Genomic DNA, 27,864 nt, shown 5'->3' with positions numbered 1-27,864 from the left:
AGCGAGGGACGTCACATCAACCGTCAGGCTAACGACAGCTACAGCAGCGCGCACACACACACACAGGATGGAGTTCAACGTGAAGAAGCTAGCCTGTGGTGCAGGGGTGTTCTTCTCACGAGCCGTGCAGGTAAAGCAACTCTACAGCCGCTTCACATCCATTTGTGGCGCTCCGCCTCGGTTCACTGTGTCAGACAGCGAAGAGCAGCCAGCTGTTGCAGCGTCGCTCACAGTGTCTCTGTGCTTAGTTAATGCTAATATCTCCCACTCACTCACTCACACACACACACGGTGACATGTCAATTCTGAGGTACTGCTACTATAACTGCAGACTCACATTACACTGTCACATAATACGGTGTCAACATTAGCTAACTGTCAACCTAGCAAGCTAGCTTAGCATGGTAGCTTACAAGTACGGAGGGGGCGTTAATGAATGTCAGCTGAGCCACAGCAGCATGTCTTCCCCCCTTTTATTTATCCACCTTTTATGGACATTATATTTTCAGCGAATATGTGAAGAAAAAACAAGAAAAATCAAGCAAACAGGAAAAATGACCAAAAATAGTATATGTGCGTCAATAAAGTCCAGTCACTTCTTTTGGTCTTTCTGGACCATTAGCTACACTTTCCACACAAATATTTAAGAATAAAAACATGTCACCCTTTTTCAAAAAAACAACAAAAACATTTATGTGATTTAATCTTAATCTATTACAAAACCTCAAAGCAGGGGTGTTAAACTCAAATGACCTGTGGGCCAATGAGTATCTAATAATTGGTTAAACATCTGTTAATTCCTTAAAATGATAACACAATACTCCATCAAGATATTGTAATATCTATAATTGTGATGATATTTTACAGAAACTAATAGGGTTTGCTTTGAAAAAAACAGAGAAATAAAGTACACGATCATATTTGTTTTGTTGAAGGAATGGAAAGGAAAGGAACTCCACTATTGACCAAACATGTATTGTTGAGAGTCCAAATAATTTTATAATTAATGTAGAACTGCAACAATGAATTGATGAATCGATTACTAAATTAATAATCAACTATTAATAAATCATATAATCAATAACCAATTAATTGGTTTAAGTGTTGTTGTTTCTTAGCTCCATATAACAAAGAAATCGTTAAAAGTGGATAATTTTGGGTTGTGGACAAAGCTAGACATTTGAGAACTTTGGCATTTGGAGGCTTAGTAAACACTGACGTTTTTAGAAAAATCAAGAAATACTAGAGAAAACAATGTGTTAGTTGCAGCCCTAAATTATTGCTTGACATCTTAAGAACATGTCCACTGCTCTGTCTCCCTGTTCTGGAGAAAATGATGGAACCTTTAAGAAAAAAAAAAAAAAATGGTGGGAGACGCATGTTACTTTCTCATTTTGCTTACTGTCTTTAATATATTATGATGAATTTATATACTATAATTGCAGAGAAGCAACTGCATCAGTCATATACAAATTTGAAGTTTATATTAAGAGCCTCAAAGACATGTCTGATCTGATCAAGACAGCTGTAATGTATTCATGCTGGAATAATGTATGGATTTAATTTTTCCTTAGCTTTTCTTGATAATTACTTTTTATTTTGTATTTGTTCATTCATTCATTCATTCATTCATTCATTCATTCGTTCATTCATTCATTCATTCATTCATTTTTGTTTACATTTATTTCTTTAAATGTATAAACACACTTGCAGACTGGAGAGACAGAACACGAGTGTTTTGTAATAAATGTTTGCAGGTTGAGCAATTTTGCCTGTCATTTGTTTTTTAACTGTTACATTTTATCAGATAGAGGGGAAAAAAGAATATTGGCAAAAACATCTTCACGTATTGATGAAATCAGCACTGATTTATAACGCTTGCATCTGGAATTTGGCATAGAAAAATACCATATTGGACGACCTCTACATTTTATTATTGATTTAATAAAGCAATGGGGACCTGAATATGTGTGAAAGCGTGTATTGTGTCTGTGCCTCAGTTTACAGAGGAGAAGCTGGGTCAGGCAGAGAAGACCGAGCTAGACTCTCATTTTGAAAACCTGATGGGCCGTGCAGACTGCACCAAACTCTGGACTGAGAAAATCTACAGACAGACAGAAGTCCTGCTGCAGCCCAACCCGAGTATGACACACACACACACACACACACACACACACACACACACACACACACACACACACACACACACACACACACACACACACACACACACACACACACACACACACACACACACACACAGAGGTTGTTTTTAGTTAAAGGTACAGTAGGCAAGATTGCTTTGACGATATTGACTAGAGTCCAGCACCTCCTCTAGACTCTGCTACTCTTTGCTTCTTCTGTCTCCTCACAGGAGATTTGGACCAATCACAGGGCACTTTAGATAGAGGGAGAAACAACCACTTCCTGTGTTCAGTAAGGGAACGTCACTGCGCGACTTATTCAGTATTGTGTGAACTCAGTGATGTGAATGTAACATATTACCTGTATTTGTTTATATTTAAAAGTTACACACTCCAGCTTTAACGCATAAGGAAAAACTGATTTTAGCCACTTAACAAAAGGCTCACGTAATAAAATATATTACTTTTCTGTTACTGCTTACTCTACCGCACTAAAGTGCAAAAAGGAAAATCAGCCCTTTAACGTCACGGCTCACAGGAGTCGTTGATCCACTGCTGCCTCCAACATTAAGTCCAGACGTGTTATTATGCGACTGCGGTGTTTGAAACCCTGCATTCGGATTCACCTCAGTGACACAAACTCACCAAACAAGGCAGCAGTAGATCAGCACGAGGTAAAAACAGAACCCACCCTGCGACATTCCTTCATGTCAAATTCCTGTGGAATCACTGACCCAGTTCATTTCTGTAGTTGAGTAGGAGTTAATTTTAATGCATTTTAATTTTCTGGACAACCACTTATTCAAAATGCTTAACATTGTCATATAATTCAGCCAGACTTATGTCATGTACAGTGAAAGTTACAGTTCATCTACACACTATACAAATACTATACTATACTCAATAATAAAACAAATCAATATTTCTATAAGGCAACATCTAAATATGTTTTAGGCTATATCCCCATATATCATATGTATGGGGATAGAAAGCTGCACACAGGTTTTTTCTCTTGACTCATGAAAAGTTACATTTTTTGATGTTTGTGCTTCTCAAAGGAAAGTGAAAATACACTGTAAATACGCTCTCTAAAATAAAAAAACCATCTACTGTTTATGATCTGTATTACATGATTAAAATACAGTTATTACCTTTTATCTGAGATAATACATTTTTAATGTTAAATTAAGGAAATTTAGAAACAACAAAATTGCCTATAAATATGGTTCAAATAATGCTATCACAAAAATAATTAGGCTTGTGTTATTAATGCTTAATTAATTATATTTAGTGTACTTTACAAATGTATTCAGTATAATTTATTATGACAATTATTAATGCAACAAATTAATACAGTATTATGTTGACGATATCCAAAATCTAAAACCATATCTTGTTTCATGTAATGATATATACATATATATTATAACCATATATTGCCCAGCCCTGTGTGGTGTTTACATCCACTTATGTATTGCAATATGATTTTTCTTAAAAAAATCAACATAACAATGTCAACATAATCTGTGATATCTTTATCTGACACTTTGATGACATGATAAATATCTGTATATTTTTATTGTGGTGATATTTCTGGGTGCCATGTCGAGGTGTAACTAACAAATATCTTCATCATCAATTAATTTGTTGATTATTTTCTCAATTAATCATTTGTCTCATGTAAAACCTTGAAATTATAATGTTTTAAAATGTCTGGTTCGTCTACAAATCAAAACTAGTCTGAATGATTTCTTTGTTATATGTTGCGAAGAATCATCAGAAAAATTATCAGAAAATCAGAGCACTTGTTTTAATTATAAAAAAAAAACATTAAAACTGATTAATCGATCGATCGAAAGAGAGGTTTGCGAGCATTATTAGTATTTAATTAGCACATACTACTCTATTAGTTTAGAGTAGTATGGGATGACATGCAGGACAATTGGGAGCTCTAACATGTGACTTTTTGATTCTCCATGCTACAGTCGATCACACTGGTGAGTATTCTGCCTGCTGTGGAAACCTTTGATGCTTTTGGATTCTCAGTAGAAACTTCAGTACTGTCCACTTCCTCAAGTGAACGTAATGAAGGAGGAAACCTATTCCTGGCAGATGCACTGTATATTATGCTGTGTTTCCATGGTATGTTTCGGTTCGGTTTGGAATGATAAAGCCTTGGGTCAGGTGTACGTTTCCTCTGAGAACAGTACCTTTATTTGGGTGGAGTATGGGCTGACCTTACCATACCATTTTACTCTGGTACCCCAAGGAAAGGTGCCTAGAAATGGTTATTTTGGTAGTATTCCTAATGGAAATGAAAAAAAAAAAAACACGGAACCATTCTGCTCGATGGAAACACAGCTTTAGAGAATTGTTAAACTTGTCCAGTTTGCATCTCAAATTTTAAGGTGAAGCTTGATAACTGGGTTTTCTGTCCATGTCCAAAATATCTATTTGTCTTGCCACATCTTCACACTTGTTACTAGCATTAGTCAAGTCTCGAGAAGTCTGAATTTGACGTAGTGTAGAGACTCATCTTTAGCTCTGGCGTACGTCCTCATTCTTTTTCTACTCTGTTTCTTATTTGGTTTTAATCCTGTTTTACTCGTGTTTATTGCTTGTTGTTTGTATGTACTGTATATGTACACTTTAAGGGAAGCTCTTTAAATGTAATTGTATCATGCATACAATGGCGATAAAGAAACCCTAATCTGCTCTCTGTCTCTTCTTTTCTACTTCATTTCCTCATCTTTAGGAATTTGAAATGAAGTGGGAGAGCTTTTCTGTGCTAGCTTGGTTTGCTAGCTAGCGTTGCTTTAAAAAAAAAAAACTCAGGGACTGAATATGTCCATTGTTACTAGAGTGCTCAATCATTTACCACAGAAGCCTCAATTGAGATCAGTTTTAGATGTGTTTTTTGTGATCAGATGGCGATCAGGTGGTACTTCGCCACATGCATACACCTGGTATTAACACGCTTTTACACTCATCCCCCTTACATCACCATTGTCAAAATAATGACAGATTATCATTTAAATGAAGAAGATGTAAAGTGTTATTGTTTACGGTTGTTGTTTTTGTTGATTTCCAACGTTTTAATTTTGGTTTTCATTCAGGCCTTGCAGCATTTACAAACTAATGTTAACAGTGCATTTTTTTGTCTCTAGAGTAAATGGTTATTAGATTTAATTTTGGAACATGGACAGAAAATCACACCATCATGTTTCACCTTTTCTGAAACTGCGATGGAAAAAAGGAAAGAAAAGCGAGCAGTTGAAGATAGAGAAACGAACAGGTTTTGGGATTTGGCAGTTCACATATCAACGTTCTCTTCAGATTTCCTGTCACATTATGTCATACTGGGACAAATCGTCAAAACACACCGTCTTGTTAGTGTTGCAGTGTTTGTCTTGTGTCTGTCTGTGCACACCGGCGTGTGTGGTTGAAGTTCTGCATCCACATAGACACTTTTCCACAAGTACAGAACATTTAAAGTCAGTTTGACCAAAGCAAAAGATGACCCTTTTATTAGCATGTGATAGCTGGTGTTGTGTAGAAATATTATAAGATGTGTTTGACAGGCCTTCTGTATTATAGGAATTATTTTTAGAGACAGTCTGAATAGTTTCCCTCTGGCAGCATGACCTCTAAACCTAATGACTGAATACTTCAACTCGTGCCAAAATGTACTTGTTGAAAACTGTTTCATGAAATTCATTTTTCTTACATAGCAGACATTAGACTTGTTTGCTGTTTTGCATTATTGTTTGGTACAGTATGGTATGGTTTGAAATCTTAAAGCCTTCGGTCAGACATGCGTTTGGAATGAGAACAGTAACCTGGTAGGCGGGGTGTGGGCCGTGTAGCCTGACTTTATACTGGTGTGGTGACGATGAACAACGGCATTGAATGTGACACAACAGACAACAAAGGAGGACATCCAGCAGCTCTTTTCATTCAGCAGCTCTATTTTTCCTGCTCGGTCTATGGCCGTTTGTCTCAACAAGACGCCAAGCTTTGTATGAGAATAGACTGCGGACCGTGCTTGCCTCGACTTCCATGAGATATTTACACCGATACGCAAAGGAAGTGACGTTTTTCTGACACCCAATCAGCTGACTGTGGACGGAGCCGATCTAACTCCACCATGACCTTGCATATCATTTTACTCTGGTACCCCAAGGGAAGGGTGCCAAAGAATGGAACATTTAGAGCTGGTTATTTTGCTACTATTCCTAATGGAAATGTAAAATAATAAGCACCATACTGTACTGAACCAAACCCAACTGTTCCACTTGGTGGAAACATGGCTCAAGAAAAACTAATTTCAGCCACTTAACAAAAGTCTCCTCGATTAAAACATAAATCTACCGTGTTAAGCCTGTTGTATGTTAATGATATGTCCATATCTCACTTTTTGACAGTGCTTTCAACTAGAAATTCTCAACTTCTGTGGCAAAATCTATAGAGATAGAGAAGCATTCTTAGCTAACAGGAGCTGTTGGGCTGCGCAGGGTCAACCACTCTGTGTTACGGATTTTCTCTATGGATTTTCAGTTTTTTTCCAGTCAGAAAAAAGCTATGTAATGGTGAGATTAAGTAGTGAATACAGTCTTAAAAATATCAGACGGCAAGTTTAGGTTTTTATTTGTGAACCTTATTTTTTTTAAGTTACTACAATCAGTTTTTAATTGTGCTTCTGGCAGCCATGTTTTCAGTAAGGGGTGTCCATTCAGATGTCAGGATGCAGGCTGGTTTCTTTGTCTATGTGCCAGAACAGGGGCCTTAAGCGATTAATCTCATGATTATTTTCTCAATTAATCGAATAATCATTTTGGTACCACAGAATTTCAGTTAATGTTGATAGGTGATTCCCAAACCTCAAAATGATTTTGTTCTTAAAAGTCTTGTTTTGTCTACAAACCACAATTATTCAGTTTTTAATTATGTATTAAAACAAAACAACTGAATTAATTCTGAGATTGAAGTTGGAATTACGAGATTAAAATCAGAATTCTTTTTTCTTGTGGCCCACTGTGAGTCAGTACAGTAAAGAAGAAAGACCTTAATGAAATCCATATTTGCTGACTAGTGATGTGGAGATAGAAGCCAGTCTGCTCAGTGTTTGTTATTGCCCAAGATGTGTCATTAAGATTTGTGTTTCTGTGTGTTTGGGTTGATTGTACTGCTTTGTGATGCCCCTCTGATACTGACCTCAGTATCTAACAGCACCACCCATGCCTAATAGACGTCACAGTCATGTGATGTGTGAGTTTTCTGTGACATATGCTATAAAGGTTGAATACAAAATGATGTATTCACATCACATGACACATAAGATAAGATAGGATAGCTTTATTTTATCCCACAGTGGGGAGAGTACAGGGTTCCAGCAGCTCAATATACAAAATTACGAAATATTATATATATTTATTTATTATATTTATATTTCTAACTAACCCTAGAAAGAAATAAGATAACAATTATAAAATAATATGCACTATATATACATGTACTATATACACGATACTATGTACTGAAGGTGCAGAGAAGGGTAAAAGAAAAAAAAAACTGACAAACTACAGTCTGCAGCTTTTTTACTCTCCCTCTTGCGCCGCTCTTCCTTATCGTCACTGTGGGCTGCACTTACCTTAAACTTTGATATCAAGTGGGGGGCCACAAAATATCGTCCCGCGGGCTGCATTTGGCCTGCGGGCCGTGTGTCTGAGACTACTGGTTTAGGGGAACACCCAGGTACTTGTATGTCGTCACCCTCTCAATGTCCAGTCCCTGGATGTTCACCAGTGCAGTGTTTGTTGTTTTTTTGCTGAAAGTTACCACCATTTCCCTCGTCTTGCTGGCATTGACAAGGAGGTGATTCTTCTCACACCAGCTGACAGTCCATTATAGTCCTCCTATATTCCTGATCGTCCCTCCTGACACACACCCCACGATGACCGTGTCATCGGATAACTTTTGGAGGTGGTAACTGTCTGTGGAGTACCTTAAATCTGATGTGTATAGAGTCGGAAACCCAGTGCTCCAGCCTCACAAACTGGGGTCTGTCTGTGAGGTAATTGGTGGTCCATGCAACCAGCTGGTCGCCAACACCTGCTCTCTCCATCTTCGCCCTGAGCAGCGATGATTATGGTGTTAAAGGCACTGGAGAAGAAATGCCGCGTTCCAGTTGAGAAGTCAGAAACTGAAACATATCTCGGGCTAGTGATCTTTAGCTATTATTAGTAATACAAGTCGATAACAATGCTCTACATGGTATTTTGCGTGCACACAATCGTTGCAATATGTATACAGTTAAAAATTAAACAGTACTGTTGTGTACAATTGATTTACTGTAAAAGAAATACAACGTAAGTGCTATTAACTGTAAAAGTAGCAGTGTTTGTGGCAGTTTATGGTGGCAGCCATCTTGGAATCATAAATTTGGGTAATGTGAGGTTGCTCTGAGCTATTATTTTTTAGTGAAATTATTATTTTATTTATTTTAAGCAAAAACCACAATGCATATCTAAATTTACATCTGTTGCGACATGAATGTGAAAAATATCTACATTTTGTTTCAGCAGTGATGGCACACTCCTGATATAGCGCCACATCATGTCGACAAAATGTTAAATATTGTGCATCTCCAGTAAGAAGATGCCTTGACGCTAGCCACCAGCTGAACCAGAAACCGCTTAATAGCATCAAGCTATCATTGATGGATTGATTGTTATTGCTGTATAGTGCTTTAGTTATTACTTTTGGGTGTAGCTTTCATTTAATGAGTACAGTACATACATGTAATACAAAGTGTTTTTATTACCATCTGTGCCATAAAGGAAAATCTTGCCATTGAACGTTTTGTGCAGGTGCCAGAATTGAAGAGTTTCTCTATGAAAAGTTGGACAGGAAGGCACCGTCCAGGATTACCAATGGAGAGCTGCTCGGTCAATATATGCAAGATGCAGCAAAGGAATTTGGTGCGGTATCTCCATATGGTAAGTGTGCAAGCAGGTTGAAACTTTGTCCTCAATATACTGTAACCATGACTGACAACTAAAGGTCAGGGGCTTGAACTGATCCTAACTCAAAACTGAGGGTAAGTTCTGAGAGCCTTTAACCTAAAGCGTGTTCAGCTAAATTGTACCGACAGAAGAGATGCTAAGGCTGGTAGGAGAGTGGAGGTTTGTCTAATTTTGGCTGTAATGTGTGAATGAATCTGCAGGAAGCACTTTAATCACAGTGGGAGATTGTGAGAGAAGATTAGGAGCAGCAGAGAAGGATTTCATCCAGACATCAAGTATCAGCTATCTCACCCCCCTCAGGAACTTCCTGGAAGGAGACTGGAAGACCATTTCAGTGAGTCTAAAAACACCACACATTCACTGAAGACATTACACACCAGTGGTTCCTGGGTCAGTCGAGATTTTGTTCAGTCCCCCAAACAAATTTTACCAACCTTTTTGGGAAACACTGCTGTAGGCAGCTGGACTACAAAGGTGAAGACATTTCACCTCTCACCCTATTCTTAGGTTTCTTTGCAGCATATACTGTTGTCACCAATGCTGCAACCCAGTATTCAGTACAATTACCTCTCTCTGATTTCTCCAATAACGTGGAAAAGAAGGTGAGAAGTCTAGTTCTCTCAGTTAATTTGGTTTACATTGTGCTGAAAGGTTATTATGGACTTTAGCCATAATAAGGAATCTATGTTGCCTACCCCAGCTTTACTGGATTATACTGTAGCTGTACCCAAGCCTAAAGCTGGTGTGTAACTGGTGTGTAGAGCTGTAGAGTACGTACAGTTGTGCTCATAAGTTTACATACCCTGGCAGAATTTACAATTTCTTAACCATTCTTCAGAGAATATGAATGACAACACAAAAACTTTTCTTTCACTCATGGTTAGTGGTTGACTGAAGCCATTTATTGTCAAACAACTGTGTTTACTCTTTTTAAATCATGACGACAACACAAACTACCAAAATGACCCTGATCAAAAGTTTACATACCCCAGTTCTTAATAGCGTGTATTTCCCCCTTTAACATCAATGACAGCTCGAAGTCTTTTGTGGTTGTTGTGGATGAGGCTCTTTATCTTCTCAGATGGTAAAGTTGCCCATTCTTCCTGACAAAAAGCCTCCAGTTCCTGTAAATTCTTGGACTGTCTTGCATGAACTGCACATTTGACGTCTCCTCAGAGTGGATCAATGATATTGAGGTCAGGAGACTGAGATGGTCACTCCAGAACCTTCACTTTGTTCTGCTGTAGTCAATGACAGGTCGACTTGGCCTTGTGTTTTGGATCATTGTCATGTTGGAATATCCAAGTACGTCCCATGAGCAGCTTCCAGGCTGATGAGTGCAAATGTTCCTCCAGTATTTTTTGATAACTTACTGCATTCATCTTGTTTTCGGCATTCATTCTGACCAAATGTCCTGGTCTTTTGTAGCTCACACATCCCCAAAACATCAGTGATCCACCACCGTGTTTCACAGCAGGAATGGTGCACCTTTCATCATAGGCCTTGTTGACTCCTCTCCAAATGTAGTGTTTATGGTTGTGGCCAAAAAGTTCACTTTTGGTCTCATCACTCCAAATGACTTTGTTCCAGAAGGATTGAGGCTTGTCTCTGTGCTGTTTGGTGTATTGTAAGCGTGATACTTTGTGGCATCTGTGTAGTAATGGCTTTCTTCTGGCAACTCGACCATGCAGCACATCTTTGTTCAAGTGCCTCCTTATTGTGCATCTTGAAACAGCCACACTACATTGTTTTCACATTCAGAGAGTCCTGTATTTCACCTGAAGTTATTTGTGGGTTTTTCTTTGCATCCCGAACAATTTTCCTGGCAGTTGTGGCTGAAATTTTAGTTGGTCTACCTGTTGGTCATTTTCCACTTCTTAATTAGAGTTTGATTACTGCTGATTGGCATTCTCAATTCCTTTGATATTTTCTTATATCCCTTTCCTGAAGTTGGTTACTTCAGATCACCAGGGTATGTAAACTTTTGATCAGGGTCATTTGGATAGTTTGTGTTGTCGTTATGATTTAAAAAGAGTAAACACAGTTGTTTGACAATAAATGGCTTCAGCCAACGACTAACCACGAGTAAAATAAAAGTTTTTGTGTCTTCATTCATATTCTCTGAAAAATGGTTAATGCATCATAAATTCTTCCAGGGTATGTAAGCTTATGAGCACAAGTTTATACCGTATGCCTTTTCCTGAAATACTGCAGTACATCTCTGTGTCACATGAGGGCGCTCAAGGTCTCTGCCATAGTAATCCATGATTAATCAAGCAGCCATAAGAAATGGTGGCTTGGCTGATTAAAGTAGGCCCAGCTAAAGAGGTAAGCTAGCAGGAGGATGGACATAAAGCAACTCCTGTTTTGTTAGTGAAACACCAGACTCTTCCCTTCCAATTGTGTTGGGCAATCTATGTAGCATTCAGTTGGCATCAAAATTCAAAATAAAAAAGAAATATATTTCATTTAGCTTAAATGTCTGCCAAATGAAAAAGAATTCTCCCTAAATGTTATACACTGGACCTTTAAACAACACACTGCACCAAGTTAGCCAAACTGCTTCATGTGAGGCTTCATACAAGTGCAAAGTTGAAATAGAGAAAATAAGATAAATAATCAGATATACATTTATTTGTTCTCACTTAAAAGGAGTTTAAGTCCTAGACCTTAGTATTGAATGTGGAAGTAACTCGGGGTCCAATTGTCTGTTTTCGCAGTATTAAAGCGGACCAAGACCGGAAGTTCCAATTAACGCTGTTTTTTATTGTGTATCTGCGTCATTACCTTGTTTAAGAAGCCCTGAAGGTTCGAAACAAACAGTTCAGCCATTGCTGAGAACGCTGTATTTTATTGTAATCTCAGGCTCAGCGAGATCTCTGAAAAAAACCCTTCTGGTTACGTAAACAGGGGTTCTCCTGAACAGCAGATCGTCCTGCTCCGGGCACTAGTCCGGGCACATCTGGTTGCGTACATTGAACCGCAGAAGAAGAATAATGTCCGTTGTGGAGGTGTTTCACGAGCGACAGTGTCTTCTGACTCTGGGTCTGACTCCGGGTCAAAGTCATAAAAGGGACTGCGGCGGGGAGTCGTGAAGAAGCTATTTTTAAACATTGTTAAAACAATGTTTTGATAATGAGTAGCAGTGCATCAACCGTGGGGGGAGCTGCTCTTCTGAGAGCGGGTGTGCTGATTATGTCACTTCCGAGTATTGGCCAATCACAAGACAGTTGGGAAGGCTCTACGCTGGCTGGCCAATCACAACATACTCTGTCTTCTTTATGTCTGAAATATCACGGCTGGGTAACAGCATGAGAAAAGAGATTTCTTTCGGCTCGTTTACAGAAACTAGGAGGTTTTTGACCATAAAAACAAGTTAATGTATGTAAGTAGACCTCCATAACTAACTCTATGTGAGCCACCATCTGAGCTTTAATTCCCTTCACATATCTGTGAACAGAGCCATTCAGCTTTCTTAAAAATGTTGTGGGAAGACTCAAAACTATTGCTCATAAATGGTAAGAGCAGGCCAGTTCTTGCTCTTACCATTGTGATATGAAAGAGTGGGAGGATGACATCAGGACGTGGCCTCATATAACATATGAGGCCACGTCACAATGAATATTGTGATTTAGGTTGCAATGGTCTGTCACCATATAAAAAGTATGCGAAACACTGCTTTACTCTTCTGTAATACCACAGTATATGTATTTGGTCGCTGATTGGACAATTTCATGTCCCTCCATTATCAGAAAGAGCGGCGTCTTCTGGAGAATCTGCGCCTGGACCTGGATGCTTGTAAGGCTCGTCTGAAGAGGGCCAAAATGACCGAGGCTAAAGCTGCGGTGAGCATGAACCCTTTCCTGCTCACATTCTCCCCATCGTAATGCAGTGCTGGTGTTAACCATGACTAACTGTCTTTGTATTCACTACCTTTTCAGTACGAGGGGGAAGTGAGTATTAAAGACGTCATTTAAGATTTTCAGTATGATTTACATGTTACTTTTACTCCTCCCATTTCACTGGCTTTGAATTTATTTTCTGGGCCATTCATTCAACAGTGGCTTGAAACTAGATTGGACTTAAAAGCACATTTAAGGAAATATTAAGTATGTGGGAAGTACACTAATCACATTCCATTTTATCACAGAGGGGAACAACTGATTTGATGGTTCAGTTAATCTTTATCTCAACTTTTGGATTGTATGAAACAACGATAAAATCGATGTGTTTGTGTTGGTTTGTGGCATACGTGTCTCAAGCTGTTATCAGCCATGCACGGAAGTTTAGAGATTTTCTGAAGATTATCCAAAGGGACTGTACTTGATCTGGATATTCTCTGGACATTCTTTTGCCAGCTCCCCTAGTCAATTCTCAGGATAATATCTAAGTGATAATGCAGCATGACAAAATCTGGAAAAATCACGGAAAAAAGGCGATTCTCTCTGCGTGTGAAGTTAGCCAGTTCTTGCAATGAATACATTCCTCCCTTCTCCAAATGTTAGTGAGGTGACTTACGGAACAGGGGGAAGATTGCTACGGAAGGAACAAACGGCAAGGTTGCCAAGGAAGAGATCAATGTGATGTCTTTGCTCATGTCCTCCTATTGTTATTTAAGCTATTCATCAAGGTCCATGTAAAGCAAATGTAGAGTGATCCTCCTCATTATATGTTAAAAAAGAGGCTGAGAACATGTGAAAAATTTCTTAATTACAACTGTGGAGTAAAGGCTGAAAACAATCTTCTGTTTAAGATTTTTTAGCTGTGTCTAAATTAAGGAAATGTCACCAACAAACCTTATGAGAATAAAGTTTCATTCAAAGTATACATTACAATGTATACAATCACAGAAAACAGAGACAGAACGAAGAAAGCCCAGACGACTAAGAAAAGAAAATACGTTCATCATAAAACAGACCAAACAATCTTCAAACACAAAAAGAGGAAGATGACAATGTCAAAGATAAGCAACAGTGGACACAAGAGCAAGAGAGAGGTGGGGTTTTGTTTTTCAAGCAGTTTGTTGGTGCGGGATTTTCCCACTCAAGAAAAACATTTTGCTGCTCCCAAAGTGCTGTTTTTGTGTGGATAAAACACCGATATGATAAAAAAGAAAAAAAACCTAAGTACAGGATACAGTATAGATACTCAAATTTGTGATGTCAGTATCTGAAAAGAAAAAGCTATGTCATGCCCTTCCTTCTTCCATGTATTGCATTATACAATAAACCATACATTAGAACATTACAGATGGAATAGTTGAACAATATAAATGGCTTCTTTCAAAATTCTGAAGACTTTGTGCCTGTAATGCCAAAATAATCCACTTTGTAGAGCACAGTAAAACATAATTGTTGACCTTAAGGACAAAGAGCAAAAGTCTATATCTTTAATTTATTGTATTAAGACTCACTTTAAAGTGTTTGCACCACGACAAACCAACGGGTGCAGTAAACAATGTTCCTTCCTCTTTTTACCATAATCTTGGAATTAATGAATGACAAAACCTCTTCTGCTCTTCTTCAAGCGTCCTTTGTTGTTTTTTATTGCTGTTGAACTGAATGAAAAAGTCTGACTGCTGTGTGGATGCTTGTACATTCTGTTCTCTGAAAAAGTCAGACTTTTGCACTCTGCATGAATGCTGGCCTGAGCATGGTGAAATCCTGATGACTGTCAGATCATACTGTCGGTGACACTTCCGTTTACAGTGGCAGTCGGGTCAGTGAAGTGAGTAATATGAATGAGTCATGAGTTTCAGAATGTTTATATGCAGTGGTGATGCATCATGTCTTTATGACGCGTCAACTCCCCTCACCTCTGCAAATGGAACATTAAACTGCTGCTGAAGAACTTTATTTTTGAATGAAATCATTAAAGCATAAAGAATGTTAAACACCAGGTCACAATCTAAACTAAAAATGTCTTTTGAAACAATCAAATCAAGTTACATTCTGGTAAGAATGACGTTTTTTTAATGAAATATTTAAAGTGAAAAACAAATCTTAAAATTGTATTGCAATGTCCAATCTCATAATGTACAGTAAGTGCATTGATTCCATATCCGTGTAGTTTGATCAATCTATATATCGACCTATCTATTTATCTGGAAGTACTGAATATTCAATGACTGACACTCTAATATAATGACTGAGGAATTGAGTTTTCTCTGCTGCTTTGAGTGTAACTCCTCATGTTCATGGTTTCATTTCTGCTCTGCTCTTTTTTTCTTTCTTGTGTTGTGTTTTTTTTTGCCTTGTGTTTGCTGAAGTCCAGTATATAAGGTTTCCATGGCTTTCACAGTTGTGCAAATGTTAAATATTCTCCTGTCTCTGCAGATGGCGCCAGATTTTCAGGAGACCAGACCCCGCAACTATGTGCTGTCTGCCAGTGCCTCTGCGGTAAGGCGGCAACTCCAAAAAAATAACATTTGAAATTTTAAAAAGTAACTAATTTTTTACAGCTCATCACGACATTTAAAATGATGTATAGAACTTATTTTCGACCCAAGATGTCGCTGAGGCCCCATGTGCTCCAATCCCTCATTTAGTAATTATAGCAATTTAGGATCAAAAGAAAAGTCCACCAATAAACAACCATTGATTGTGGTTGTTTATTGAAACAAAAATATACATATTAATATATCACTGTACATGTATGTAGCATGTATTGCATAATACCAGTTTCTCTTTGTAAGTGGCTGGGGTTTCCCTATGGTCAAGTCATTAAAGCAGTGTTGGGCTACAATTAGCAACATTACTATGATCACGAGGGGGGGAAATGTTTGTGCAAACATGTTTGTGCTGTGCAGTGAGAGCACAGCTTATTGTTAAATAAACAATTGAATATAACATTGTTGCTAGCTTATCTGTCTGATAAGTTTTATTGATCACTGAGATGGCTTTGACTTGGAATGAAGTTGTTCCAATGCAAAAGTTTGGACACCCCTGTAAATTTTCATGATTTTCCTTTCTTATAAATCATTGGTTGTTTGGATAAGAAATTTCAGTTAAATATATCATATAGGAGACAGACACAGTGGTATTTGAGAAGTGAAATAAAGTTTATATGATTTACAGAAAGTGTGCAAGAATTATTTAAACAAAACTAGACATGTGTATAAGTTTAGACACCACAAAATAAAAATGTTGTGCATCCTCCTTTTGCAGAAATAACAGCCTCTAAACGCTTCCTATAGCTTCCAATTAGAGTCTGGATCCTGTTGGAAGGTATTTTGGACCATTCTTTACAAAACATCTCCAGTTCAGTCAGGTTTGATGGTTTCCGAGCATGAATAGCCACTGGCGTGTGTGTGTGTGAGTGCGTGCGTGTGTTGCGTGTTAAAGAGAGGGAGTGCACTTGCTCATTTGAAGATTTCTTATACCACTCCTTTTGAAAAGTATGTATCATTTTCTGTCCCTTCCTTTGGAGAAGGTCTGGTAGCTCAGGCGTGGGTCTCCCGCTAATAAAAGCTTCCGTTTTTCATCAAATGCCAACCTTAAGAAATGTTTAAGCCTCTCTTGTAGAGCCATCATTATACCTCCCGCTAAATAGCTGGACGTAAAACGAGGGCATGACGGTGTGTTGACAATTCACGAAAGCAATGCGAATGTAAATGCAACACAAACATAGTACAGTTACGTCAATAGGCCAATGAGACAGAAAGGCAGAGGAGGTCTGTGCCTTTGCTCTATAATAAGCATTGCCTACCCTGACATCACATCACTGTTGTCAGCCCACTTTAAATCACACCACATATTTTCAATAATATTCAGGTCTGGGGACTGAGATGGTCATTCCAGAACGCTGTATTTGTTCCTCTGCATGAATGCCTTAGTAGATTTTGAGCAGTGTTTAGGGTCGTTGTCTTGTTGAAAGATCCAGCCCCTGCACAACTTTTCCTGGACATTGTTCTCCAGAATCTGCTGATATTGAGTGGAATCCATGAGACCCTCAACTTTAACAAGATTCCCAGTCCCTGCACTGGCCACACAGCCCCACAGCATGATGGAACCGCCACCACATTTTACTGTGGGTAGCAAGTGTTTTTCTTGGGATGCTGTGTTCTTTTTCCGCCATGCATAACGCCCCTTGTTTTGCACAAATAACTCTATTTTAGTCCACAGCACCTTATTCCAAAATGAAGCTGGCTTGTCCAAATGTGCTTTTGCATACCTCAAGCTGTTTGTGGCAGGTGCAGAGAAAAGTCTTTTTTCTGCATTACTCTTCCATACAGCATCTCCTTGTGTAAAGTGCGCTGAATAGTTGAACGATGCACAGTGACACCATCTGCAGCAAGATGATGTTGTAGGTCTTTGGAACTGGTCTGTGGGTTGACTGTGACTGTTCTCACCATCCTTCTCCTCTGCTTATCTGAGATTTTTCTTGGTCTGCCACTTCGGGCCTTAACTAGAACTGTGCCTGTGGTCTTCCAATTCCTCACATTGTTCCTCACAGTTGAAACCCATGTTGCCACTCTTCAGAGAAGATGCAAAGAGGAGAAACACTTACAATTGGCCTCCTTAAATACCCTTTCTCATGATTGGATTCACCTGTGTATGGAGGTCAAGGGTCACTGAGGTTACCAAACCAATTTTGAGTTCCAATAATTAGTGCTAAAGGTATTGAAATCAATAAAATGACAAGGGTGCCTAAACTTCAAACTCAAATATCACTGTGTTTGTCTCCGATAACACAGTTCACTTACCCCTTATGAGAAAAACAAAATCAAAGACGAGTACGTCGCCCGGACTGGCGTTACCGGGGCCCCATCCTGGAGCCAGGCCCGGGAGTGGGGCTCGCAGGCGAGCGCCTGGGGGCCGGGTCTTTGCTCACGGGACCCAGCCGGGCTCAGCCCGAAGGAGCGACGTGGGCGCCCTTTCAAGTGGACCCACCACCCACATGAAGGGCCATAAGGGGCCGGTGCAATGTGGTTTGGGTGGCAGTCGTGGGCGGGGGCCCCGGCGGCCCAATCGCGGGACAACAACCCTAGCTATGGGGACATGGAATGTCACCTCGCTGGGGGGGAAAGAGCCTGAGCTTGTTCGGGAGGTGGAGCGATACCGACTAGAAATAGTCGGGCTCACCTCCACGCACAGTCTGGGCTCTGGAACCCAACTCCTTGAGAGAGGCTGGACTCTCTACTACTCTGGAGTTGCCCAAGGTGAGAGGCGACGGGCTGGTGTGGGCTTGCTTATAGCTCCCCAGCTCAGCCGCCATGTGTTGGAGTTCTCCCCGCAGAGCGAAAGGGTCGTGTCCCTCCGCCTTCGGGTGGGGGGTAGGTCTCTCACTGTAGTTTCAGCTTACGGGCCAAACGGCAGTGCAGAGTACCCGGCCTTTTTGGAGTCCCTGGAAGGCGTACTGGAAAGTGCTCCAACCGGGGACTCCATAGTTCTGTTGGGAGACTTCAATGCTCACGTGGGTAACGACAGTGTAACCTGGAGGGGTGTGATTGGGAGGAATGGCCTCCCCGATCTGAACCCGAGCGGTGTTTTGTTATTGGACTTCTGTGCTAGTCATGGTTTGTACATAACGAACACCATGTTCAGGCATAAGGGTGTCCATCAGTGCACGTGGCACCAGGACACCCTAGGCCGGAGGTCAATGATCAACTTTGTGGTCGTGTCATCTGGCCTCCGACCGCATGTCTTGGACACTCGGGTGAAGAGAGGGGCTGAGCTGTCAACTGATCACCACCTGGTGGTGAGTTGGATCCGCTGGCGGGGGAGGAAGCTGGACAGACTTGGCAGACCCAAGCGTGTTGTGAGGGTCTGCTGGGAACGCCTGGCGGAATCACCTGTCAGGGAGGTCTTCAACTCCCACCTCCGGGAGAGCTTTGACCAGATTCCGAGGGAAGCTGGAGATATTGAGTCAGAGTGGACCATGTTCTCCACTTCCATTGTAGACGCGGCTGTTCGAAGCTGCGGCCGTAGGGTCTCCGGTGCCTGTCGCGGCGGCAATCCCCGAACCCGGTGGTGGACGCCGGAAGTAAGGGATGCTGTCAAGCTGAAGGAGTAGTCCTATCGAGCCTGGTTGGTTCGAGGGACTCCTGAGGCAGCTGACGGGTACCGGCAGGCCAAGCGGACGGCGGCCCGAGCAGTCGCAGAAGCAAAAACTCGGGTCTGGGAAAAGTTCGGGGAGGCCATGGAGGAGGACTACCGGTCGGCCTCGAAGAGATTCTGGCAAACCGTCCGGCGCCTCAGGAGGGGGAAGCAGTACTCCGCCAACACTGTTTACAGTGTGGGTGGGGAGCTGTTGATCTCGACTGGGGACATCGTTGGGCGGTGGAAGGAATACTTCGAGGATCTCCTCAACCCCACTGACACGCCTTCCCTAGAGGAAGCAGAGGCTGAGGACTCAGGGGTCGACTCATCCATTACCCAAGCCGAAGTCACTGAGGTAGTTAGGAAGCTGCCCAGTGGCAAGGCACCGGGAGTGGATGAGATCCGACCTGAGTACCTTAAGTCTCTGGATGCTGTAGGGCTGTCCTGGTTGACCAGTCTCTGCAGCATTGCGTGGCGGTTGGGGACAGTGCCTCTGGCATGGCAGACCGGGGTGGTGGTCCCTCTTTTCAAAAAGGGGGATCGGAGGGGGTGTTCAAACTATCGAGGGATCACACTCCTCAGCCTCCCGGGGAAAGTCTATTCCAGGGTACTGGAGAGGAGAGTTCGGCCGACTCGGATTCAAGAGGAACAATGCGGTTTTCGTCCTGGCCGTAGAACACTGGACCAGCTCTATACCCTTCGCAGGGTGCTCGAGGGTTCATGGGAGTTTGCTCAACCAGTCCACATGTGTTTTGTGGACTTGGAGAAGGCTTTCGACCGTGTCCCTCGTGGCATTCTGTGGGGGGTGCTCCGGGAGTATGGGGTCGGGGGCCCTTTGTTAAGGGCCGTGCGGTCCCTGTACGACCGGAGCAGGAGCTTGGTTCGCATTGCCGGCAGTAAGTCAGACTTGTTCCCAGTGCATGTTGGACTCCGGCAGGGCTGCCCATTGTCACCGGTTCATTATTTTTATGGACAGAATTTCTAGGTGCAGCCGGGGGCCGGAAGGGGTCTGGTTCGGGAGCAGCTGGATTCCATCTCTGCTCTTTGCAGATGATGTGGTCTTGATGGCTCCTACAAACCAGGAACTCCAGAGTGCGCTGGGGCGGTTTGCAGCCGAGTGTGAAGCGGCTGGGATGAGAATCAGCACCTCTAAGTCCGAGGCCATGGTTCTCGACCGGAAAAAGGTGGGTTGCTCCCTCCGGGTCAGTGGAGAGATCCTGCCTCAGGTGGAGGAGTTTAAGTATCTTGGGGTCTTGTTCACGAGTGAGGGAAGGATGGAGCGTGAGATTGACAGGCGGATCGGTGCAGCGGCCGCAGTAATGCGATCGGTGCAGCGGCCGCAGTAATGCGATCGGTGCAGCGGCCGCAGTAATGCGGTCGTTGTATCGGTCCGTTGTGGTGAAGAAGGAGCTGAGCCGAAAGGCAAAGCTCTCGATTTACCGGTCAATCTACGTTCCTACCCTCACCTATGGTCATGAACTTTGGGTTATGACCGAAAGAACAAGATCCCGGATACAAGCGGCTGAAATGAGTTTTCTCCGCAGGGTGGCAGAGCGCTCCCTTAGAGATAGGGTGAGGAGCTCTGTCACCCGGGAGGAGCTCGGAGTAGAGCCGCTGCTCCTCCACATCGAGAGGAGCCAGCTGAGGTGGCTCGGGCATCTGTATCGGATGCCCCCTGGACGCCTCCCTCGTGAGGTGTTCCGGGCATGTCCCACCGGGAGGAGACCCAGAGGAAGACCCAGGACACGCTGGAGTGACTAAGTCACCCGGCTGGCCTGGGAACGCCTTGGGGTCCCCCCGGAAGAGCTGGAGGAAGTGTCCTGCGAGAGGGAGGTCTGGGCGTCCCTTCTCAGACTGCTGCCCCCGCGACCCGGCCCCGGATAAGCGGAAGAAGATGGATGGATGGATGGATGGATGTCTCCGATATGATATATTTAACTGAAATTTCTTATCCAAACAACTACTGATTTATAAAGGAAAATCATGAAAATTTGCAGGGGTGCTCAAACTTTTGCATACCAATGTATATAAAAAATAAATAGCTCTGAGATAGTTAAACTACTTTTGCCATGTTGCTGTAGCTTAGCTCGCTACATTTCTCTAGGGGGTCGCTTTGGTGTAGTGAAGCTTAATTTAATATAGGGTAGCTTAGCTCACTACATTTTCCAAGTAGCTTGCCCAACACCAAAGAACTTCTGACCCACAATGATGTCATATATGATGACGTAAAAGAACTTTGTCTAGACAGTGAAAAAGTTAGTAATAATTGCTGTGTATTCCACTAATAATGCCACACCCGTGACCTCGTCTTAAGTTGTGTTTTTCTTCTCTTTGTGTGTCTCAGCTATGGACAGAGGAAGTGGAAAAAGTGAGTGCAGTTTTTGGGTTAAGCCACATCCATCCTTTTGTTGTTTTTCTGTAGAAGTCTCTTGGATGAGGGGTAAAATGTCTTCCAAGTAAACTAGATCATAGCCAATTTTATTTGTATAGCGCCAAATCATATATCACAGAATTTTCTCAAGTCACTGTACATACAGTACACTAGCGTCCAAAAGTTTAGGGTCACTTAGTCATGTCCTTATTTTAAGGAAACACACTTTTTTCAATGAATATAACTATAAATGAATCAGATATACACTCTATACATTGTTAATGTGGTAAACGACTATTCTAGCTGCAAACTAGCTTGTGCCATTATGCTAGCACAGCTGTAAACAGTTTTGCTGGTTCTTTGACAAAAGCAAATGTATTATTTTGAATATAAATCATTATTTCTAATGTTGTCAGTGTCTTGAATATATTTTCTAGTCATTTTGCAACTCTTTTGATTAATAAAAGTGTGAGTTTTAATGGAAAACGCAAAAAATTGTGTAGGTGATCCCAAACTTTTGAACGGTATATAACAGTTGTATCATATTGTGTTGTTGGTCCAGGCTGAACATGAACTCAGAGTGGCACAAACAGAGTTTGACCGTCAAGCAGAGGTCACACAGCTGCTTCTGGAGGGCATTAGCAGTACACACGTATGTCACACCTTCGCTTCATTTGACTTTGACCACAGTCAACATGGATATTGTTAAAAATGAAATTCAGTTTTAACACTATATAACTGGCCGGTGTGGAAGAGTGACTGTTTTGTTTTTGTTCACATGCAGGTGAATCACCTGCGCTGCCTGCATGAGTTTGTTGAGGCTCAAGCTGCGTACTATAAACAGTGTCATTTCCACATGCAAGAACTCCAGAAAGAGCTGGAAAGGTGAGAACAATGTGGATCTCTCAAGTACAGAAGCCGAACGTCAAATGTATCTTTTACTCACACTGCTGAAATGATCATGAATGTTCAGGATGACCACTTTATGATAACTGAGAGGTTTGTGCAATGAATTACGTTAATTAATGTGCTCATAACATGGAATTACTGTAATATTACTGCCTTACACAAATATATTGGTTTGGATATTACATTATTATTATTATTATTGTATTATGTTATTGAAGTTATTGAGTCAGGATCTCCTTTTGCGATGACTTTGATTTTTGGTAGAACATGACCAAATCATTTTCATATCCCATGCCCTCAGCTCAGATGAAGATGTGTGAGTATGACTTGTGTGTCACTGGTTTTCTTGTGTTTCCCAAACATGAATCATGTATTAGCTAATCAGTTTTGAAGACTCCAAATCATTGCATTAGGTTATGATATTAGACCAATATGATTGGAACAGAAGGGAGTGAATGTCAGGGTTATACAAAACAATTTTTTTCATCCTTCAAAAGTGGAAATTCTGTCGTCAGTATTGTTTTTCCCACTGTAGTTGTACTTTGACTAGAATATGCCTACTAATATTCCTACTAATTTCCTGAATCGATTTAGTTCCAATTCAAAATGTCCTGATTTGATTTGATTTTGTTATTGATTCTTTTAGAAATATTTCAGTTCTATACCAATTTAACCAAATTAGGTCCTTTATTAATGTAATGTACAAAGTAGGCACATCAATGCACTTTAATGCAAACTCAAACTTCTAATCCATCCATCTGAATAAACAGCCTAGAAGCACATCAGACACTTTCAAATAATAATGTATCCAGAAGAGGATGCTGTGATTGCAGCTTAGCCTAGCCTGATGTTATGTTGTTTTGCAGTGACAGTGGAGGATACAAACAAACAAACTAAAATCACAAAACCAAAGCATCTGAATGGTGGTTTGTGGAAGTATTTCTAGTTCTACACCACAGAAACCATGATAGTGTCATGTGACTGCCATGGTCTCACATAATGATGCTTTTTGTTTTTTGCTGTGTTTTCAATGTTATTTTTGTGTATTTGAATTCTTTATTAATCGGATGCCCATTAGCTGCCACTAATGTCGCAGTCTTTGTACTGTGTTCTGACCATCAAACCTACCTGCTTTCCTTAGGCTTCCCAATGCTTTTGCACTGAACTCCAGTCACTCCATGGCTGCCGCCGCCGCTGCTGCTGCTGGCACCACAGCTGAAGACATCAGCAGCCCTGTGGACAGCGATACACTGAAGATTGAGGAGGTTCAGGCACCAGCGACAGGCACCCGTAAAGCCAAAGTCCTTTACGATTATGATGCCGCTGACTCAAGTGAGCTCTCTCTTCTAGCTGATGAGGTGAGGTTCCATCATTGTTTAATTACTATTTCAACTGAAGTTTCTAAACGGTGGCGGTGGAAAATAGATGGAAATGGCAATGATGATAAAAAGCTATATCCTATTCCCATTTGTGTACTTCAGCAGGTGTATATTTTTTATAGGGAGAGCCTTTATTCAATGGCTAAAGTATGTTTGACCTTCTCTCTATGCTGACAGCCATGTTTTCAGCAAGGAAAAAGTGTCCGGATTCCAGGTTGGATTATATCACATACCTTACGCAGCCACACTTTGAAAGATTTATTTATTTATTTACCTTTATTTACCCAAGAAGTCCCATTGAGATTAGACATTTTAGAAAGGGAGACCTGGTTATGTGTGGGTGGTGCAGGACATGTATGTGACATGTAATGTCAGTCCTTTTAACACTTGTCAACCTTTGCTCTAGTTGTACATATCTGAATGCTAAGTGTCTTTCTTCATTATCTGTCTGTGTTCTGTCGTTCAGCTGATCACAGTTTACACACTGCCAGGAATGGACTCTGACTGGCTGATTGGAGAGAGAGGAAATCAGAAAGGGAAAGTACCTGTCACATACCTGGAGCTTCTCAGCTGAAACACCCACACACACGTGTGTGTGTGTAAGTGGGTATAACTAAAGCCATGAGGATATTTCGATCATTACATTCATCCCACACTCCACAGAGCTTAATGCAATATATTCACACTGACAACATCCTATCATGATGGAGACACTGTTACAGTGACAATTGATTTATTATTATTATAATAATATTATGGTGATGTTTTTGTTTTCCTATTTATTTCCTGTTTATTGTTGTCATTGTCATGAGAAATATTTCCAACTTAATAATGATTTCTGTTATTCAGGATTTAGGAATCCACCATCATAAAAAAACCAAACAAACAAGCAAACATGCAATAACTGCACCTTCATTCTGTTGGAGCCTGTACTACAAAGTGACTTCAAAACACTCAGGATATGTTTTACATTTAAGTCGACTGGTAACTGGTTTATTTAACCTTGGGTTTTCTTATACAGATGTGGCATCAAAGTGATAGTCAACATATACAACTATTTTATTTGAAGTCTAAACTGTAAATACACAAACTCTGAAGTGTTTTTACCTTTATTTCTTGATTTATTCTCATTTGTTTTGAGCTACACTGACAGTCTGTCACAAATCAGCTGGGGGATGTCATGGGGAAAAATAATCACGTTCGTTATCTTATTGTTTTTGATAACTTTGTTGACAATTCCGTTGACATACAATATGAAAGAATAACCATTACCAATCATGGAGTTTTCCTAGCAAAGTAGGGTTGGACGTTAGTCTTTACTAAATAATACTACAACACCTTTTTTCATCTTTTTTTGTCAGAATAATATTTAATATCACCATAATACAGTGTATTGCCTGTAAAATCACTATAAACTTACTTATTACTCGTAGATTATACTATAAAACCCATACTTTTCATAATTTCTGGACATTTATATTCGCAATATTACCACAAATCATCATAATACAAATATAGTGCCTATGTTTGTTGTGGCGCTCTATAGTTTTCAATTAAAATGAAGTTATAATATATTCTAGTCTGTATGTAACCTTGAAAAAAAAGAAGAACCTCTTTTTCAAGGGAGATGAGGCCATTTTGGCTGTACTGTTGTTGTTGGTGTGTTATATGAACATTATTCCTGAGTCTCTGTGACATAGTAGGAGGATTTTATGGCCAGTTGCTTTAGATTTATTGTTATATTATTATTATAATGCACCTTTAAGATTAAGTTCAACTAAAAACAGTGACTCGATGAATCTGAATAGTTTTATTTTAACAGCAGATAATGAGATAAACTTATGAGCTGTCCCCCAAGTCTGAGCGTGATGTTTATTTATTCATTGTATTTATGTATTTATTTATATAGTTGGTGTGATAAACTGTTTAATATCTCTCTACAGTGAACTGGATGCCTTTTTGAACAAACTTGAAATGCGTTCCATTTTTAGTCGTAGCTCAGAATTTAAAACAGTGTTTCCGTTAAATATCCACAGACAAAGTGTAGGCATTGTTTTAGACTGGTATTGCTAATAACGGATAGCCTGAGATTTGTTTGTGTGCATTTTTTTCTCGAGTTCTCAGCTGAAACTGGGAGCAACATCGTAATGTAAATGGAACGCAGCATGAACCTGCTGTGGAACATCAGTTACCATGGTGATTTGGCGTGATAAAAAGTGACCCAGGTTCAAAGTGATCAAAACCCAAGGTTAAACCCAAAGTTATCTGATTAACTTTAAGTCCTGCATTGTAGTACAGGCTCCTGGTTAAAGACAAGTGTCACTCTGTCAGGTTTACAGAGCAAAATACCCCTCATTTATCTTTATGCTTTATTTAGAAACCCACATGTTGTTTAGTGCAGGAACAGAAGTACATTTCTTACATGTTTTATTTCCTTTTTTTGTATACATCTTTGATGTAAGAATTAATGTGAAGTGTGGTTGTATGACAAACTGACACCTTTGACCTGCTCACATGTCCAGTGGTTTACTAGACATTCTGCTTTTAATCAGCTTGATAGGGAAGTAGATGACTTAATGAAATTGCCGGGTCTTTATTTCTTAATAGTGTCTTACTAGCAAACGTCTCAGCATAGCATAGTAGAATCATGTAATCTGCTTAGAGACATTGACTTTCTTACATAGTTAGCAATATTCTGATATTAAAGGGGAAGTTCCAGTTTATTTATGTGTGGTTGGACTGTTTTGCATTGAATCTAGTACAAAATGTCTCTTTTTCCAGTGGTTGGTCTGCCCTGCGATGTATCGAACCTGCTGGAAACAAAGTCTATTCTGTGTCTTTTACTGCAGTCTCTCTTTCAGTTGTTCAATCAATTTTTGCAAAAAAAAAAAAAATGTAGAGTACGCATGTAGGATACATGTGCGCATCAGTGTTGTGTCTGCAATGATGCGATTGTCAAAAACATGGTGGTCCAAAATGGCGGCCCCCATAGGACTGACCTGCTTCATTCTGCTGTGACAAAAATTAACAATTTAAACAATCAGGTGTTTGTACACTATAATTTGACCCAAATTTTACACACTGGACCTTTAAATCTATTATTGACAAGTACGGATTTGCAAATACTTGCTCCACGGACCCCCAGACTGCAGGCTTGGGGTTAGGGTTATAGTACAGATGGTATTATATCATCTGTATAATTAGTCTGACTGTTTCTAGGTATGTCCAATTGCATACAGAGGCATTTTCATCTTCATCCATTGGTCATGTGTCTTGAAAGTGGGAGGCGACTACACTCTTTCCACACTGGACAGTCTGGAGTTAGCCAGGTTATGGTAACAATCCTAGCACTGACTACAGTACAGTATGTCAGTACCTCATACAACCACACTTTGAAAAAAAAGTAATTAACGTTGCTCTAACCACTAAATGAACTGAATGTAATTCACGACAGTTATGTTTTTGTTTGGTTTTTTAAAGATGCCTCTTTGAACAACACGATCACCTGTGCAGCAAGTGAACACTTCCACTTCCACCTCCCATCCTAACTGCCTTAAAACGATGTGAAAACACAGCTTACGCCTCAACCAGAGAATGTGCCCTTTAACAAGACTTAAACGTACAGCATGCCAGACCTGAAGTCCCTCTAACTGTGTGTGTGTGTGTCTGTGTGACTTTAGTGATTTACAGTCCGTCTGTTAATAGGTGTCCTCAGTCTTAGTGCTGCATGTGCTACGGCTGCTAGCCATGTGTGTGTATGATTTAGCTCAGTGTCTTAACATGAGGTTTGCACAGAAACCGAAAGACTTGCTCACATCATACGTGCATGCACTGTTGGCAGGAGTTTTTAATCAAGTCAGCACAGTGGTTAAATATGCAAACACACATAAAAAGCCTTTACGTTCCTGTCTTTTTTTTTCGTTTGTTTTACTACTATTGATTCTGTTGTTCCACATCACATGTTTATCTTTCATCAAAATATGTATTGCCTGTTCC

At 40.5% G+C, this 27,864-nt stretch overlaps 1 protein-coding gene across 4 annotated transcripts; it reads left to right on the top strand.

The window, feature by feature from the left end:
• Positions 1 to 27,864, top strand: LOC310924922 (endophilin-B2-like). 4 transcript variants are annotated; one of them, XM_083886784.1, is made up of 13 exons: positions 1 to 130; positions 2,001 to 2,142; positions 4,130 to 4,141; positions 9,014 to 9,142; positions 9,370 to 9,503; positions 12,922 to 13,014; positions 15,505 to 15,567; positions 21,554 to 21,577; positions 22,143 to 22,232; positions 22,365 to 22,465; positions 22,791 to 22,805; positions 23,631 to 23,847; positions 24,335 to 27,864. In XM_083886784.1, the coding sequence occupies exons 1-13, from the start codon at positions 68 to 70 to the stop codon at positions 24,440 to 24,442; spliced, it is 1,191 nt and encodes a 396-aa protein (XP_083742910.1). In that variant the 5' UTR covers positions 1 to 67; the 3' UTR covers positions 24,443 to 27,864. The 4 variants fall into 4 exon arrangements, with proteins under 4 accessions (XP_083742910.1, XP_083742911.1, XP_083742912.1 ...); XM_083886785.1 differs by lacking the exon at positions 4,130 to 4,141; XM_083886786.1 differs by lacking the exon at positions 22,791 to 22,805.

The sequence above is a fragment of the Microchirus variegatus genome, assembly GCF_963457635.1.
Source record: "Microchirus variegatus genome assembly, chromosome: 3".
In the NCBI taxonomy this organism is placed as follows: domain Eukaryota; kingdom Metazoa; phylum Chordata; class Actinopteri; order Pleuronectiformes; family Soleidae; genus Microchirus; species Microchirus variegatus.
The sequence above is the reverse complement of the archived record's forward strand: the minus strand, read 5'-3'. Positions and strand labels throughout refer to the sequence as shown.

What these genes read in the sequence shown, in the direction of transcription:
- LOC310924922 (XM_083886784.1), top strand. Translation starts at nt 68, where the DNA reads ATGGAGTTCAACGTGAAGAAGCTAGCCTGTGGTGCAGGGGTGTTCTTC. An exon ending in TGACCGAGGCTAAAGCTGCG is followed by an intron (nt 13,015 to 15,504) that starts GTGAGCATGAAC and finishes CTGTCTCTGCAG; the next exon opens with ATGGCGCCAGATTTTCAGGA. An exon ending in GGACAGAGGAAGTGGAAAAA is followed by an intron (nt 21,578 to 22,142) that starts GTGAGTGCAGTT and finishes TTGTTGGTCCAG; the next exon opens with GCTGAACATGAACTCAGAGT.